The sequence below is a fragment of the Crocuta crocuta genome, unplaced genomic scaffold (assembly GCF_008692635.1).
Source record: "Crocuta crocuta isolate KB4526 unplaced genomic scaffold, BGI_CrCroc_1.0 scaffold120, whole genome shotgun sequence".
Taxonomy (NCBI): Eukaryota; Metazoa; Chordata; class Mammalia; order Carnivora; family Hyaenidae; genus Crocuta; species Crocuta crocuta.
In genome coordinates this window covers 1,142,359-1,155,941 of record NW_027527375.1, presented here as the reverse complement: position 1 = coordinate 1,155,941, position 13,583 = coordinate 1,142,359, and the positions used below count along the sequence as shown (strand labels likewise).

Genomic DNA, 13,583 nt, shown 5'->3' with positions numbered 1-13,583 from the left:
AATTGATATTATTTCTTCCTTAAATGGTAAAGCCAGTTGTACCTAGAGTTTTCTTTGTGGAAAGATTCCAAACTATAAATTTAATTTCTTTAATAGATAAAGAGCTACTCAGTAGTTTGTGTACTATTGTATACAGAGACCCTCCACAGATTTCAGATATCCAGAGTTCTCTCTCTGTGTAGCCTTCTCTCTCATACTTTGTCCTACCAGTTCTAGTTCACTTGGTCTCCACCAGTTCTCAGCTGCGTTTCCTTAACTCAGAGAGTCTTCTGAGTTATCCCTGCACTTTCCCGCTTTGTGCCATGGCCTGGAAAGTCTCTCAGGTCACTAAACTAGCGCAATCACAGGGCTCACTTCATTTGTTTTGCATCTTTCATCATCATCGTCTAGTGTCTAGTAAACCATAATTTCATTTATTTATTTGCTTTTGGTTCTGTTGAGTGGGAGGGTGGTCCTTCTTACTTCATCTTGAACATAAGCAAAAGTCTTATTCAATTTACCCTACTTTTGAAATCTTAAACATGAATTTCTTTCTTCCATTGTAACTGTTCTTTGACTTAATCAAGATTTCCATTCTTTGAAATCTTCATTTTCTTCTAAATCCTTAACTCTTTCTCAGCTTTTTTTTTTATTATTATTATACAGCCTGTAACCATTGCCCATTAGTTCATCTGTTCTCTTGTCAGTAATTGTGATATGATTAGTTTCCTGCTTTTCTGAGTAGCACATATCAGATCTCTAGATCAGTTTTTTAGTTTGCCTTAACAATTCTCAGACCCAGCTGTTCAATAACCATAGATAAAAAATCTCAACTTTCTGGATAAGTGTCACCACAAACTCATGGTTGATTCATAACTAGAAAGTGACTGGGCTGGGATTTGAACACAGGCTGTCTAATATCAGTGTCTGTATTCTTAACTTCTACCCAACAAAGAGCCTTGCAAGAAAAAAAAAAAAAAATAAACCTGTTTCACTAAGCACATGGAAATTAAAATCCTAAATAAAAAATAAATCCAGCAATGACTGTGTGTATATACATACATACATATATGTGTATATACTCACATAGTTGTCTTCATATTGGGTTCATCCCACCAATAGATAGTTGGCATTAAAAATTTTGAATATAATAGAATTAGGTTAATGGAGGAATCATTAACATCAAATTTTGGATTAGAATATTCAGTGTAATAAATACATCAGTTCTTCTACAGATTAATGGTTAGATTCAGTGCTTTCTGAGACTTAGCTTTGACAACGTGGTTCCAAAATCTAGTGAAGAGCTAAGAATAGCCAAGGGAGTTTTAAAGAATATTAAGGTGGGAAATTTTATTTGCCAACTATTAAAACTTCTTATAAATAGCTAATTATTTAAATCAATATTAGATTATCAGGTGATAAATCATAGATCAGTGGAATCAATTAGCACAGAAAAAGTCACATACATGAACACTTGTTATCTGAAAAAGAGCAAAAGATACAAATCAGTGGAAAAAGGATAGACTAACAAATGGTGCTAGGATAATTGGCTATCCAAATAGGAAAGAAAAAATAATAAAGATGCCTTTTTCACATATATAGAAAAATCATCTGCAGGTTGATTGAAGAAGTAAATTTAAACTTTCAGAAAAAAGTTTAAGAGGGTGTCGTTATGATCTCAGGATAGGGAAAGATTTCTTCAACAGATGTAGACATTTTTGACTAGAAGAAAAAACATACGATTAGAGTATATTAGACAGAAAAGCGTGGATATCATAAAAGACATCACCAATAAGTAACTTGCCCAGCTAAGGAAAGGCAGAATGTATTTACAGTAAAAAGGACTGAGAATTGATTAGCCCATCCAAAATCTAGAAAGATCTTTCAGAAACAAAAATAAATTCATACTAATAGAAAAATGGTTAAAGACCAGGCCATTTACAAAAAATAAAATTTGAAGAACTATTAAAAAAAAGAAAAATGAATCTCCTCAATAGTCCAGAAAATGCAAATTAAACAGTGTGATAAGTACGTATTGAGTGAATGAAGGAAAATAGTAGGTTTAAGTTAAAGGTAAAATTTTTTCCAGATTAAAGTCAATATCTGAGGATTGAATGTGTTTCCCTCTGTAATTCACAATTGACTTCTGAACCTATTTTAATCACTGGGAACTCAGATTTAGTATTTTTTCTTATTTGAAAACCCTGTGGGGGGTAGGGAGGAATGTGGTTTGTATTGGAATTACTGTATCCATGACCATAACTTCAGCCTCCTTTTAAGGTTCACAGAGAAGAAGAGTAATAGGTAGAAACTAGATCCTATACGGTGGTAAAATTGTAGTCCTGTATGTCAAGTAACTGTCTTAAAAGTTCTGTGGGTAACAATAAAACGTGTGGATAATTTCTTTTAAACTCAGTAAAAAGTTAAAAACCATTTACAGTGTCAGTACTCCATGATTACTTGTTTCTTTATCAGAATCACGTATGTTTGTCATATTTCTCCACTAAAGTATGTGTACTTTCGAGGAAGAAACTACTATCTGAAGTTCCCAACATGTTCCCAACATAGAATATATAGTATATACTATGTGTGTGCTTTATTATATATACATTTTTAAAACTTATGTAGTTTGAATTCCGCGTGTGTGTGTGTGCGCGCGCGCGCACGCACTTTTGCATAAGAAAACAAACATAAAGCTAAGTGAATGATTACAAAGTTCAAAACTCCTATAACTGTAACTCAGGTCAAGAAATAGAACATTTCCAGGGCACCTGGGTGGCTCAGTCAGTTGAGTGTACGACTTCAGCTTGGGTTGTGGTCTCCCCGTCAGTGAGTTTGAGCCCCATTTCTGGCACTGTGCTGACAGCTCAGAACCTGGAGCCTGCTTCGGATTCTGTGTCTCCCTCTCTGTGCCCCTCCCCTGCACATATTCTGTCTCTGCCTCTCAAAAATGAATAAACATTAAAAATTTTTTTAAAAAATAGAACATTTCCAGGACCTCAGAACCTCCCTTGTAATTATAATCTCTCCCTTCTCCTCAAAGAGGATTATTGAAGATAATCAATATCTTTAATTTGCCTATAGATTTGCCTATGTTTGAGCTTTATATAAATGGAATCAAAAGCCATGTATTCTTTTTGGCTTCTTTAACATTAATTATGTCTTTGAGACTTACCCACATTCTTGCATGTAGATGTAACTTGTTCATTTTCATTGCTATAAAATATTCCAGCTTTAAATCTATCACATGTATCTTTTTCTTTTGATGGATAATTGCAGTTTCTGTTTGGAGGCCGTTGAGAATAATGCTGTTATCAACATTTTTTGCTATGGTCCTTGGTGCTCAAATGCACACATTTTGGTTATGTATATTATTAGGAATTACATATGTGTTTGATTTTTAAGTTGTACTGATTTACACCCCCACTAGTAGTGTATGAGTGTTCTAATTATTTTACATTGTCATGTTTTCTAATGTTACAACATGTTTTCTAATTTTAGCTCTTTATTGTAATTTTAATTTGTATTTTCCTTATGACTAATGAGGTTGAACAGTTTTTCTGTGTTTATTGGTCCCCTGGGTAACTTTTATGTGAAGTGCCCACTCATGTCTTCTTACCAGTTTTCTATAGGGTTGTCTGCCTTTTAATTAATAGCTTTTGTGTATTCTAGATAAAAGGTTTTTTGTCTCTTACGTGTGTTGGAAATATCTTCTCCGTGTTTGTGTCTTGTATTTTTACTCTTTTAAAAGTCTTTGAACAAAAGTTCTTAATTTTAATGTGGTTCAGTTTATCAGTTTTTCTGTTTATGGGTAGTGCTTTTTGTTTTCTAATTAAAAAAAAAAGTTCCCTACCCTAGGATCTTAAGATATTCTCTTTGTTCTTATCTAGAATTTGTTTTGATATTCATAGATCTTCATTTCACCTAGAATTGATTTATGTATAATGTTTTATTTTTTATGAGGATATCCAGTTGACTTAGAACCAATTTTAAAAAGGTTATTTTTTCCTTCTTATTGTAATTCAGGTGTTTTGTATAACATGAATATATTTTTGCATTGCTTGTTTTTTTCCACTGATCAATTTTATTATTATTATTATTATTATTATTTTGAGAGGGAGAGAGAAAGAGAGAGTGAGAGTGGATGAGCAGGGGACAGCAGAGAGAGAGAGAGAATCCCAAGCAGGCCCTTCACTGCCAGCACAGGATCTGACATGGAACTTGAACTCATGAACCTTTAGATCATGACCTGAGATGAAATTGAGCTGAACACTCAACCAACTGAGCCACCAGATGCCTCTGTTTAAATCTTTTAGATTTATTCCTAGCTATTGTATTTTTTTATAGTATTGTAAATGATATATTTTACTTTCTAACTTTGTTGCCAATATATAGAAATATAATTAATTTTTTTATATTGACCTTGTATCCAGCAACCATGCTAAAGGTCATTATTCTCTCTCTTTTTTTTTTAAAACATTTATTTATTTATTTGAGTGAGAGAGAGCATGAGCATGAGCATGAGCAAGCAAGCAAGCAGGGGAAAGTCAGAGAGAGAGTAGGGGAGAGAGAATCCCAAGCACTGCCAGTACAGAGCCTGATGCAGGGCTTGATCCCACAACCGTGAGATCATGAGTTGAAATGAAGTAAAGAGTCAGTCGCTTAACTGACTGAGCCTCCCAGGCACCTCTCATGGCCATTATTCTAAGTATTTATCGATGTATTCTCTGGGATCCACCTATACCTACACACTCATAACTATGGATAATGACAGGTGGGATTTTTTTTTCCTTTTCTGTCTTTATACCTTTTATTTTTTACTTGCCTTAATAACTGCATAAACTTAGACCTCCAGTAGAGTGAGACTAAATATGAAGAGAATTTGTCATTTTGTTATTACCAATTTCCAAGGGAAATTTTTCAACATTCTTATTCTTAAGTACAATGTTTGCTGTGTGTTTATATAGGAATCTGTTAGTGTATTAAGGACATTAATGTCTATTCTTACATTCCTGAGACTTTATCATGAATTTGTCTTAAATTTCATTAGATGCTTTTACTGTAACTTTTGAGATGATCGTATTTGTTGATATTTTTTGTATGTTTATTTTCAATATCTTTGGGGCGGGCTTATCTTTATTATTTCCTTCACCTGATGCTCTTTGAGTTTCATTTGCTTTTCTTCTGACTTGGGATTGACTCATAGTTCATTGACTTAAGACATTTTTTTTCTATGTGCAACTGAAGCTATAGGTTTCTTTTTGAGCAAGTATATTTTCACTGTCACTCAATTCAAAATACATTCAAATTTGTTTTGTAATTCCTCTTGTGACCCTTGGGTTATTGAGTAATTTCTGAACTTCAAAATGTATTAAAATTTTCCCTTTATGTTTTAGTTTTTAATTCCAGCATAATTGTGTTATTGTCAGTTACATGCTCTTTGGCTTCAGCCTTTTTGAAAATTGAGATCTACTCTATTGACAGTAAATTATCAGTTTTAAATGGCCCATGTGATCTTGAAAGAATCAGTTTTGTATATTTTTACTGTGTTCTATTGTATGTTTTCTTGATGTGAATAAAAATCTTAATCACCTTGTGCTTTTTGAGAGCACTTGGCTTGATTCCAGCCCTTCATTTCTGTTGTCTCTTGCTCACTCCTGTTTAATTCAGAATCTGTCCTGCTGTTTCTCCTCCATGTAGAGATTTGTCCTAGAACAGAATTTCAGCCTGTTTTCACTATTCTAAAAATGAAGACTACAGTTTATCTTTTCAGCTCTTTAAACTTCTAGTAGCAGGATTTCAAAAAAGTGGAGAGTATTTTTTTACTTTTGCTAATATGAAAAGTAAGCCAGGAGAGACTGAGAATTAAAATTTATGAAATCAGGAGAGTTAGTTCTTTGCAGCTATTTTTTTTCCCATTGGCAGTGGTTGGTTGGGTTACATGTAGAGAAAGGCCTTTTCTTAAATTCCAAAAACCTGTGCTGAAATTGATGCTTCGTTTTGACAGTGGAGGCTAGCAGTTTTGCATTGGATATCTCAGATAATAACTACCTTAGTTGTAGTTTTTAAATATTGAACATTAGCCAATAAACTATATATTTTTTTCCTATGTTTCAGATCAACGACTAAATGAAGTTCTCAGGCGATATCAAATGAAAAATTTTTCCAAATATTCATTAGTACAGGTATGTAAGTTAGTTAAGGTCCAATGATCTGGGTTCCAATTTGGTTGTAAATATATTTATATAAATAAATTCTTTTGAAGATTATTCTCATGCATGATTGCCTGCAGTTACTTTGCGATTTTGCTTACAACTCTGATTCTTGTAAGCAGGAAAGCTGTTTTTGCTTAATGAATATAAATTCTTTAATGATAGAAATTGACTTTTTTTCCAGAGGTAGAGCTTACATATTATGTATAATGTTAAAATGTCTGAGTTCTAAAATGAGAATTCATTGACATTTTGAAACATCCTAAAATCTTTTCTCAAGATACATTTAGTAATAAGCTTTAACTTGGAATTCTCATAAATTATGGCAAGGAAAATCTAATTAAAAACCGTAAACAATATATGGCATTGTCTTTAATATTTTTTTTCCTTGGGTATATGTTCTTATTTAAATATTCTGTTAAAAAACTTTTTTTTTTTTGAGCAAGAAGGCGTACTTCTAGTGGACTCTGAGTTACACAATATTAAAAGAAAAACAGTAGATCCTACATTAGTGATAGCTCCCTACTGAATTAATAAGTGTTATGCTTTTAACATAAATGAATCTTATAATTAAAACATGTTGTTTTTAAGATACTAAAAAGGAAGTTGTGTTTAAGAACTTAAAAAGGAATAGTTTATCTGGTCGACTTGAGTATACTTATCCTTATAAATATTTCCGTTAGTGTATTGTCAACATTTAGCCTACTCTGTGTTTTTAGTTAGGAAGACCAGACTTAGAGTCCAGAGGATCTTAAAACTATCCATCTGCTATGTTAATAACTATATTCTGTTTCTTATGTTACTTCGTTATTCATACTTAACTAGGAACTGTTACCATTTAGATGATAGAGAAACTTTCATAATACAACAGCCTTTAAATTTTGCTCAGATTCTTAGGTTCTTTTTCTTCTGCTTAATGTCTCATAGAATATGCCTGAAGGAAGGATTGAAACAAAGATTGATTTTAAAGCCCGAGAGGATCTCTGGGCATGGTATTATATCTACTGCACACTGTGGCTAACTTGATTATGAAAGATGGTTTTACCAGATGAAACTAATGCTTGAGGTAGCCCTATTTAGATTCACCTGTCTTGTACATTGTGATTATAAGTAATTAAAACCTCATGAGAACATGCTAAGTATGGTAAAGTCTTATTTAATAGTATACTCTTTGGTGAAATTATAGCTCCTTTAATTCTCTAAAGGTACATGTGCTTTTATGGCTATTGTTCTTATAGTCACATAATCTAATCTTGATTCTTACCTCTTATTTTTGATGGTAGTATACTATTACTGCCTAAGATTCTTCTGCAGTTCACCATCTCTTCAGAACATGTTGCTGTTGTTGTCTCAAAACACCAAACCCCATGGGTCTTTCACTACATAGTTTGCCTTTCACTACTTAGTTTGAAGTAATGAGAGTGTGAGAGGGAAATTAATTTGCTTTCTACGAGTATGGTCCATATCTTTGGCCATATGTAATACATTCTTTGGTTCTTCACCCCCAGAAACATTTTTCTGGTTTGTGAAAAAAGTATTTGGGAAGAATTGTTTTCAGTTTTATTTTTTTCTATTTGTAGTAAAGGAAGACACAGAAGTAGGAGGAAACCATTATCAATGGTTATGTGAGACCCAGGAGCACTGGCTAAGATCTGTCGTCACTAACTTTAGTGATTGCCATTAGCAGCAGAAACCCTTCATAAATTTACATTTGCCCTTTTTGTCCAGCTGTATTCCTCAGGTGCCTAAAACAATTCTTGTTAATAAATGCTCAATTCATAATTGTTGAATGAATTATGTTCATTCATATAACATGAATGAATGAACATTCATACAACATATGTTCCATTCATTCAGCAATTATATCTTTCCTCCTACCTACTTATCTTCCAGCATCATTTGAGCACTATAGCCAAGTACAGTGAAAGTGGAATTGTAAAAAGCCATGATCAGCTTGTGAAATACATAGTTCATGCTTTTTATTTCTGTATTTTCAAGATAAAATCCCAATGAAAAGCCCTCCTCCTTCCTCATGCTAGGTAAATTGCCAGGACTTTTGTTAAATGAACATATTTATGAAACTTTTCTAATATTGGAAAAATAAAGCTACATGATCTTCATATTTATTTATTGTATTTTAAGTTGGAATTTCAAACTTAATTTTCTGTAGAAACTATTATAAGTGATAGTTAAAATTTTTTAGTGCTGTCGTTATATAAGGATCATTTAGACTTCCTTTGGATCAAATAAGTTTTGTGAATAGCCTTAAGATTTTTCGTATAGTATTGTTTCTTAGGGAAATAAATAACAGTTTATTGAATGACATTTTCAGAGTTGTGAAATTTAGTTGTCTTCCTTTGATTATGTTGTGTTTTCTATATAAATAAAAAGTATTTCAAGCGGCATTGCTCTCTGAGAGTGTAGTAGTGGGGACTGGATGACAAATGTTAAAAAGATTTTATTCACGAAGGTGGAAAATATCCCTCTTTTCCCAGTGCTTTGTTCCTACCTTTTCCCCTCCTTAAATACTTGTCTTTCCTCACACGTAAGCTAGTTTATTCCCCTTTATAATGTATGCCATACCAGTACATGTGTGTACTGAAGGATTAGTGTTTTAGGCCTCTTCATGGTTGCTAGAGGGACAAGGTAGAATATAAAAAATAAGTTAATTTTCCCTGAAAACTTTGAAAATATCTTCCTTTTCTAGTTGAGCCGCATTCTACTTGAGCCAAAATTAAAGTTAAATTGACATATAGTCTTGGTGGGAAAGAAATGGAACACAAGTTGCAAAGAAGGAAGGCATAAACATTAAAGCATAGTGCCAAGAAGGTATGAGCAGATTTTAGAAGGGAAAAGCAGTCATCATGCAAATGTATTCATTGACTTAACAACCATTAATTTATTTTTTTAAGTTTATTATTTGAGAGTGAGCCCATGCACATGAGAGAGACAGGGAGAGAGAGAATCCCAAGCAGGCTCCATACTGTCTGCACGGACGGAGCCCAATGTGGGGCTTGAACTCACGAACTGCAGGATCATGACCTGAGACAAAGTCAAGAGTCGAACATTTAACTGAGCCCTCCAGGCACCCCAGCAAACATTAATTTATTAGTTCAAGAAATCTTGTATGCATGCATATGGTGGGTAAGCTTTGGGGTTAGAGCTATGACTACAACAAAGCATCCTATTTCCTTGGAAGAGATATAAGTGAATAATTAAGTAATTAAAATTGTTATATCCTATGAAAAAAAATACGGTGCTAAAGTAGAAATTACCATGTATGCAATATAGTAGTGGTGTTTGTGGCTGAGATCTACTTTTGGTAGAACGGTAAGAGCAGACTTCTCTATGGCCGTAGTATTCAAGTTGACACTGAAAGTTGAAGTAGGAGCCAGAGAAGTGGACCAAAAAGAGGCCCTAAAGCAGGAAAGAATTTGATTACGCTTGCATAATCTATGGACAGTGGTCTCAACTATAATCAAATACTAGTTATTTGAAAGTACATTGAAAGGGACAGAAGGGCTACTCCTGTCGATCATGTGTTTAAAAATATAAGACTCAATAGATAAAATATAACAAACGACCTGTACTATTTGAATTGAGTCAACTCTCTTGGCTTTCTAGGCCAGCACTGTCTAATACAACTTACTGTTTTGATGGAAATGTATAGGCCTGTGGTGTCCAAAATGGTAGCCACTGATCACATGGGACTTTGGAGCACGTGAAATGAAGCTAATACAAATGACAGATGTTTCATTTCATTTTCATTTTATTTGTTTGTTTTTGAGAGAATGAGTGAGAGGCAGAGAAAGGACCCTACAAGGAGCAGAGAGGGAGAGAGAGAAGTGGGGCTCACCTGGGGCTCACATTTTACCTGAAACAGGCCTTGTGCTTAGCCATTGCAGGGGGGCTCAATGCCCACCTGAAGTGGAGCTTGAGCTAAGGAATGGTGAGGTCATGACCTAAGCTGAAGTCAGATGCTTAATGACTGAGCTACCCAGGCACCCTGTTTAATTTCCATTTTAAATACATAAAATTTAAATTTAATAGACATGTGTGGCTTGTGCCTATTTTATTAGACAATGCAGATTCTCCATCTGCTGAATTACTCAGGTTTAACACCTTGTTGATTTTTGATCATCCCGTGATAATTTTATGATATAGCATTTTAAAAAGAGCGAATGGTAAGAGTTTAACAATTTCTTGCACTCGACATTAACCTTCATTGATAAATGATGAAAATCAATCTTTTCATAATAAGAATGATACGTACAACACTCTAAAACATTATTTTTTTAATGTTTTATTTATTTTTGAGAGAGAGAGATAGAGACAGTGTGAGCAGGTGAGGGTCAGAGAGAGAGGGAGACACAGAATCTGAAACAGCCTCCAGGCTCTGAGCTAGCTGTCAGCACAGAGCCTGACACGGGGCTTGAATCCATGATCCCATGATGCGTGAGATCATGACCTGAGCTGAAGTCATACGCTTAACCAACTGAGCCAACCAGGCTCCCCTAATTAGAATATTTAGACAGCAGATAGTTTCCTCAGAGGAAGAAAAGTGTCCAGAAAATTTGTCTACCCAACTATAATTCAGTATAACTGGCATTTCTTCTGTGATCTACTCTTACCATCATCTCAGTAAGTGATCTTGGGATAAAAATAAGTAGAAATTAGTTGTACAGTGTCCATTATTAAAGATTCAAGATATATAAAATTCTGTATATGTTGCTTTTATTTATAGTAATTTATTTAATTTTTGTTTAGGGAATATAAAAAGCATATTTATAAATCCTTTTATGGTGAGCATAGCAATGTGTAGAATTGTCAGATCCCTCTGTTGTACATCTGAAACTAAACATGTCAATTATATTTCAAGTAATATCATATATAAATAACATGTATACATATAGTAATACATATACACATAAGTGCTTTTTTTAAAAAATATTTTATTTTTAAATAATTTCTCCATCTAGCATAGGGCTCAAATTTACAACCGTGAAATCAAGAGTCACACACTCCACTGACTGAGGCAGCGGGTGCCCCTATGTAAATGCTTGTGTAGTGAATATCTGTCTTATCCTCCCAACTTGATTTTTTCCACTAGATCATGAGTTATTAAGTCATATATACTTTTATTCTAAAAGTTTCACTAGCAAGTGGGAATTACTGAGTCTATATTTTTTTAGAGTTTTTTATTTTTTTATTATGTTTATAATTATAATTTTTTTTAAGTTTATTTAGTTTGAGAGAGAAAGAATGCGAGTGAGTCAGGACAGAGAGAGAGAAGGAGACAGAGAATCTCAAGCAGGCCTGACATGGGACACATACTCATGAACTGTGAGATTATGATCTGAGCAAAAATCAAAAGTTGTTCTCTTAACCAACTGAGCCACCCAGGTGCCCTTTGATCATAATTTTTATGATTTGGATTATTGGTCATTTGTTCTTATATTAGCATTTCATTAGTAACTATCATTAGAAAACAGTTTCAAAGCTGTGTCTTTATAGAATTCAGTTTAACCAATACATACTGAGCACCTCCTTTATGTAAGGCACTATGCCAGGAACTTTAGTGCTATGAAAATGTGTATAATAATATTACTATTTCACAGGAACCTAAAGACTAATAAATGTGGGTTTGAGACAAATGTTAAATAAATGAGGTAAAAGGTATATTATTCGTATCTTAGTCTTAAAGCCAAAATGAGTATCGGGGTAAAAGGTGATCATATATAGTTAGAGATTAGAAAGTTTCCTCAAGGATGTAGCATATTTGATGGGTACTGAAAAATAGGTAAAATTTTAAAAGAACTTGAGTGGGAGCTAAAAGAAGGGGTAGTGAAGAGCATTGCATGATGAGAAGCCAAAGGAGGTGAGAAAGAGTTGGATTTAGAGAGTAAAACATACTTCATTTTTTCAAATTGTGTTTGCTATATATGAGAGAAGTAACGGAAAGTAACATTAGAAAGGATAGATTGTATTTACATTGTAGAGGGGCTTGAATGAGTTAAATTGAGGAGTTTGGACTTAATTTAGTAAACACTAGGAGATTACTAAATATTTAAAAGAATGGTAATGTGGAGTGAAACATGCTAAGAGTAACAATTAGGAAACTTATAATTGATGGGTGGAAGGTTAATGAGAGCTTGAATTATTATTTTATAGAATGCCATCCATCTCTAGCTATTAGTCATAATATTGCTAGTTGATTTGATTTTTATAAAAATTTCTAAGAAATATTTTTAGATTTGAACCACTTAGTCATCCCAAGAAGATTTTAGCTAACTTTTGAGAAAGTTAGCTAAACTAATTGAAAGTTAAAATATCCCTTGTCCCTTAATTAATTCCTTAATAAACACAATAACTATTTTTTAATAGTCTAGGATTGAATAAATCCCCTTCTGAAATCACATAGACTACTGGATGTGTTTATTCTTTAATCCATCAGGATTCTCGCTGAAAGATTACCTTTTCTTTTTGTTTAATTCATCTTATAGTACTGGATCCATGTGAACATATCTGCTGAGGCTTTATATTTTGAGAGCTAATCCATCCCATGTTGGTCGAACGCTCATAACATATGCCTTGGTTAGCCAATAGATTTTCCCCCATATTAAGAAAAAAGAAATTTAAAAAATAGCTAAGATTTATTAAGAGCTGTCTACATGTCAGGAATTATGCTGAATACTTTATGTAACATTATTCCTTAGTAAATTTACATATTTCCTATATATTCTTCAGTAAAGCTAATTTTTCAATAAAATTATAGCTTTTTTTGTTTTTTAGTCTCAAGTGTTACCTTTTGTTACAGTAGTAAAAAGGTATTATTTCTTTTTACATTTCCAAATTATTGCTGGCACTTGGGAAAGCTGTTCTGTTGATCTTCTATTGGGTAACTTACTGTATTGTCTTATTAGACCTAACAATTGGTGGATTATACATAGAATTTTCTAGGTAATTCTAGTGCAATGTTGAATTTAGCAGTAATAGTGAGCAACCTTGTATTATACTCTATTTAATGCAGCACTTTTGATGTTTTACCACGAAAGATAGTAGTTGATATAGGTTTCTGATAGATATTCTTTGTCAAATTGAGAAAAGTCTTCCTATTTTGAGTTTGCCAGGAGTTTTTTATTATGTATGGATGTTAAAATTTACCAAATACCTTTCAATATCAATGTAAATGATTACTTGTTTCTCTTCCTCTTTCCTAATTTTTTTAAATTGCATTAATAGATTTTTCTAAGTTTGAAATTTTTCACTGTATTTAATTTTAACCTACTGTCATTTTGGGCTTCAGTGATGTAAGAAAACATTTTAAGATGCAGTATTCTCTGTTATAGAAAACTATCTTCAGAGGAGATGGAGATGACACATTAGAAAACA

At 33.1% G+C, this 13,583-nt stretch overlaps 1 protein-coding gene across 1 annotated transcript in view; it reads left to right on the top strand.

Moving 5' to 3' along the window:
* Nucleotides 1-13,583, top strand: part of SCLT1 (sodium channel and clathrin linker 1) — a 194,818-nt gene that overhangs the window by 4,214 nt on the left and 177,021 nt on the right. The window contains exons 2-3 of the mRNA XM_077767069.1: nt 6,097-6,164; nt 13,541-13,582. Of these exons, the coding sequence (XP_077623195.1) occupies nt 6,097-6,164; nt 13,541-13,582 (110 nt within the window). The remainder of the gene's footprint in view (nt 1-6,096; nt 6,165-13,540; nt 13,583) is intronic.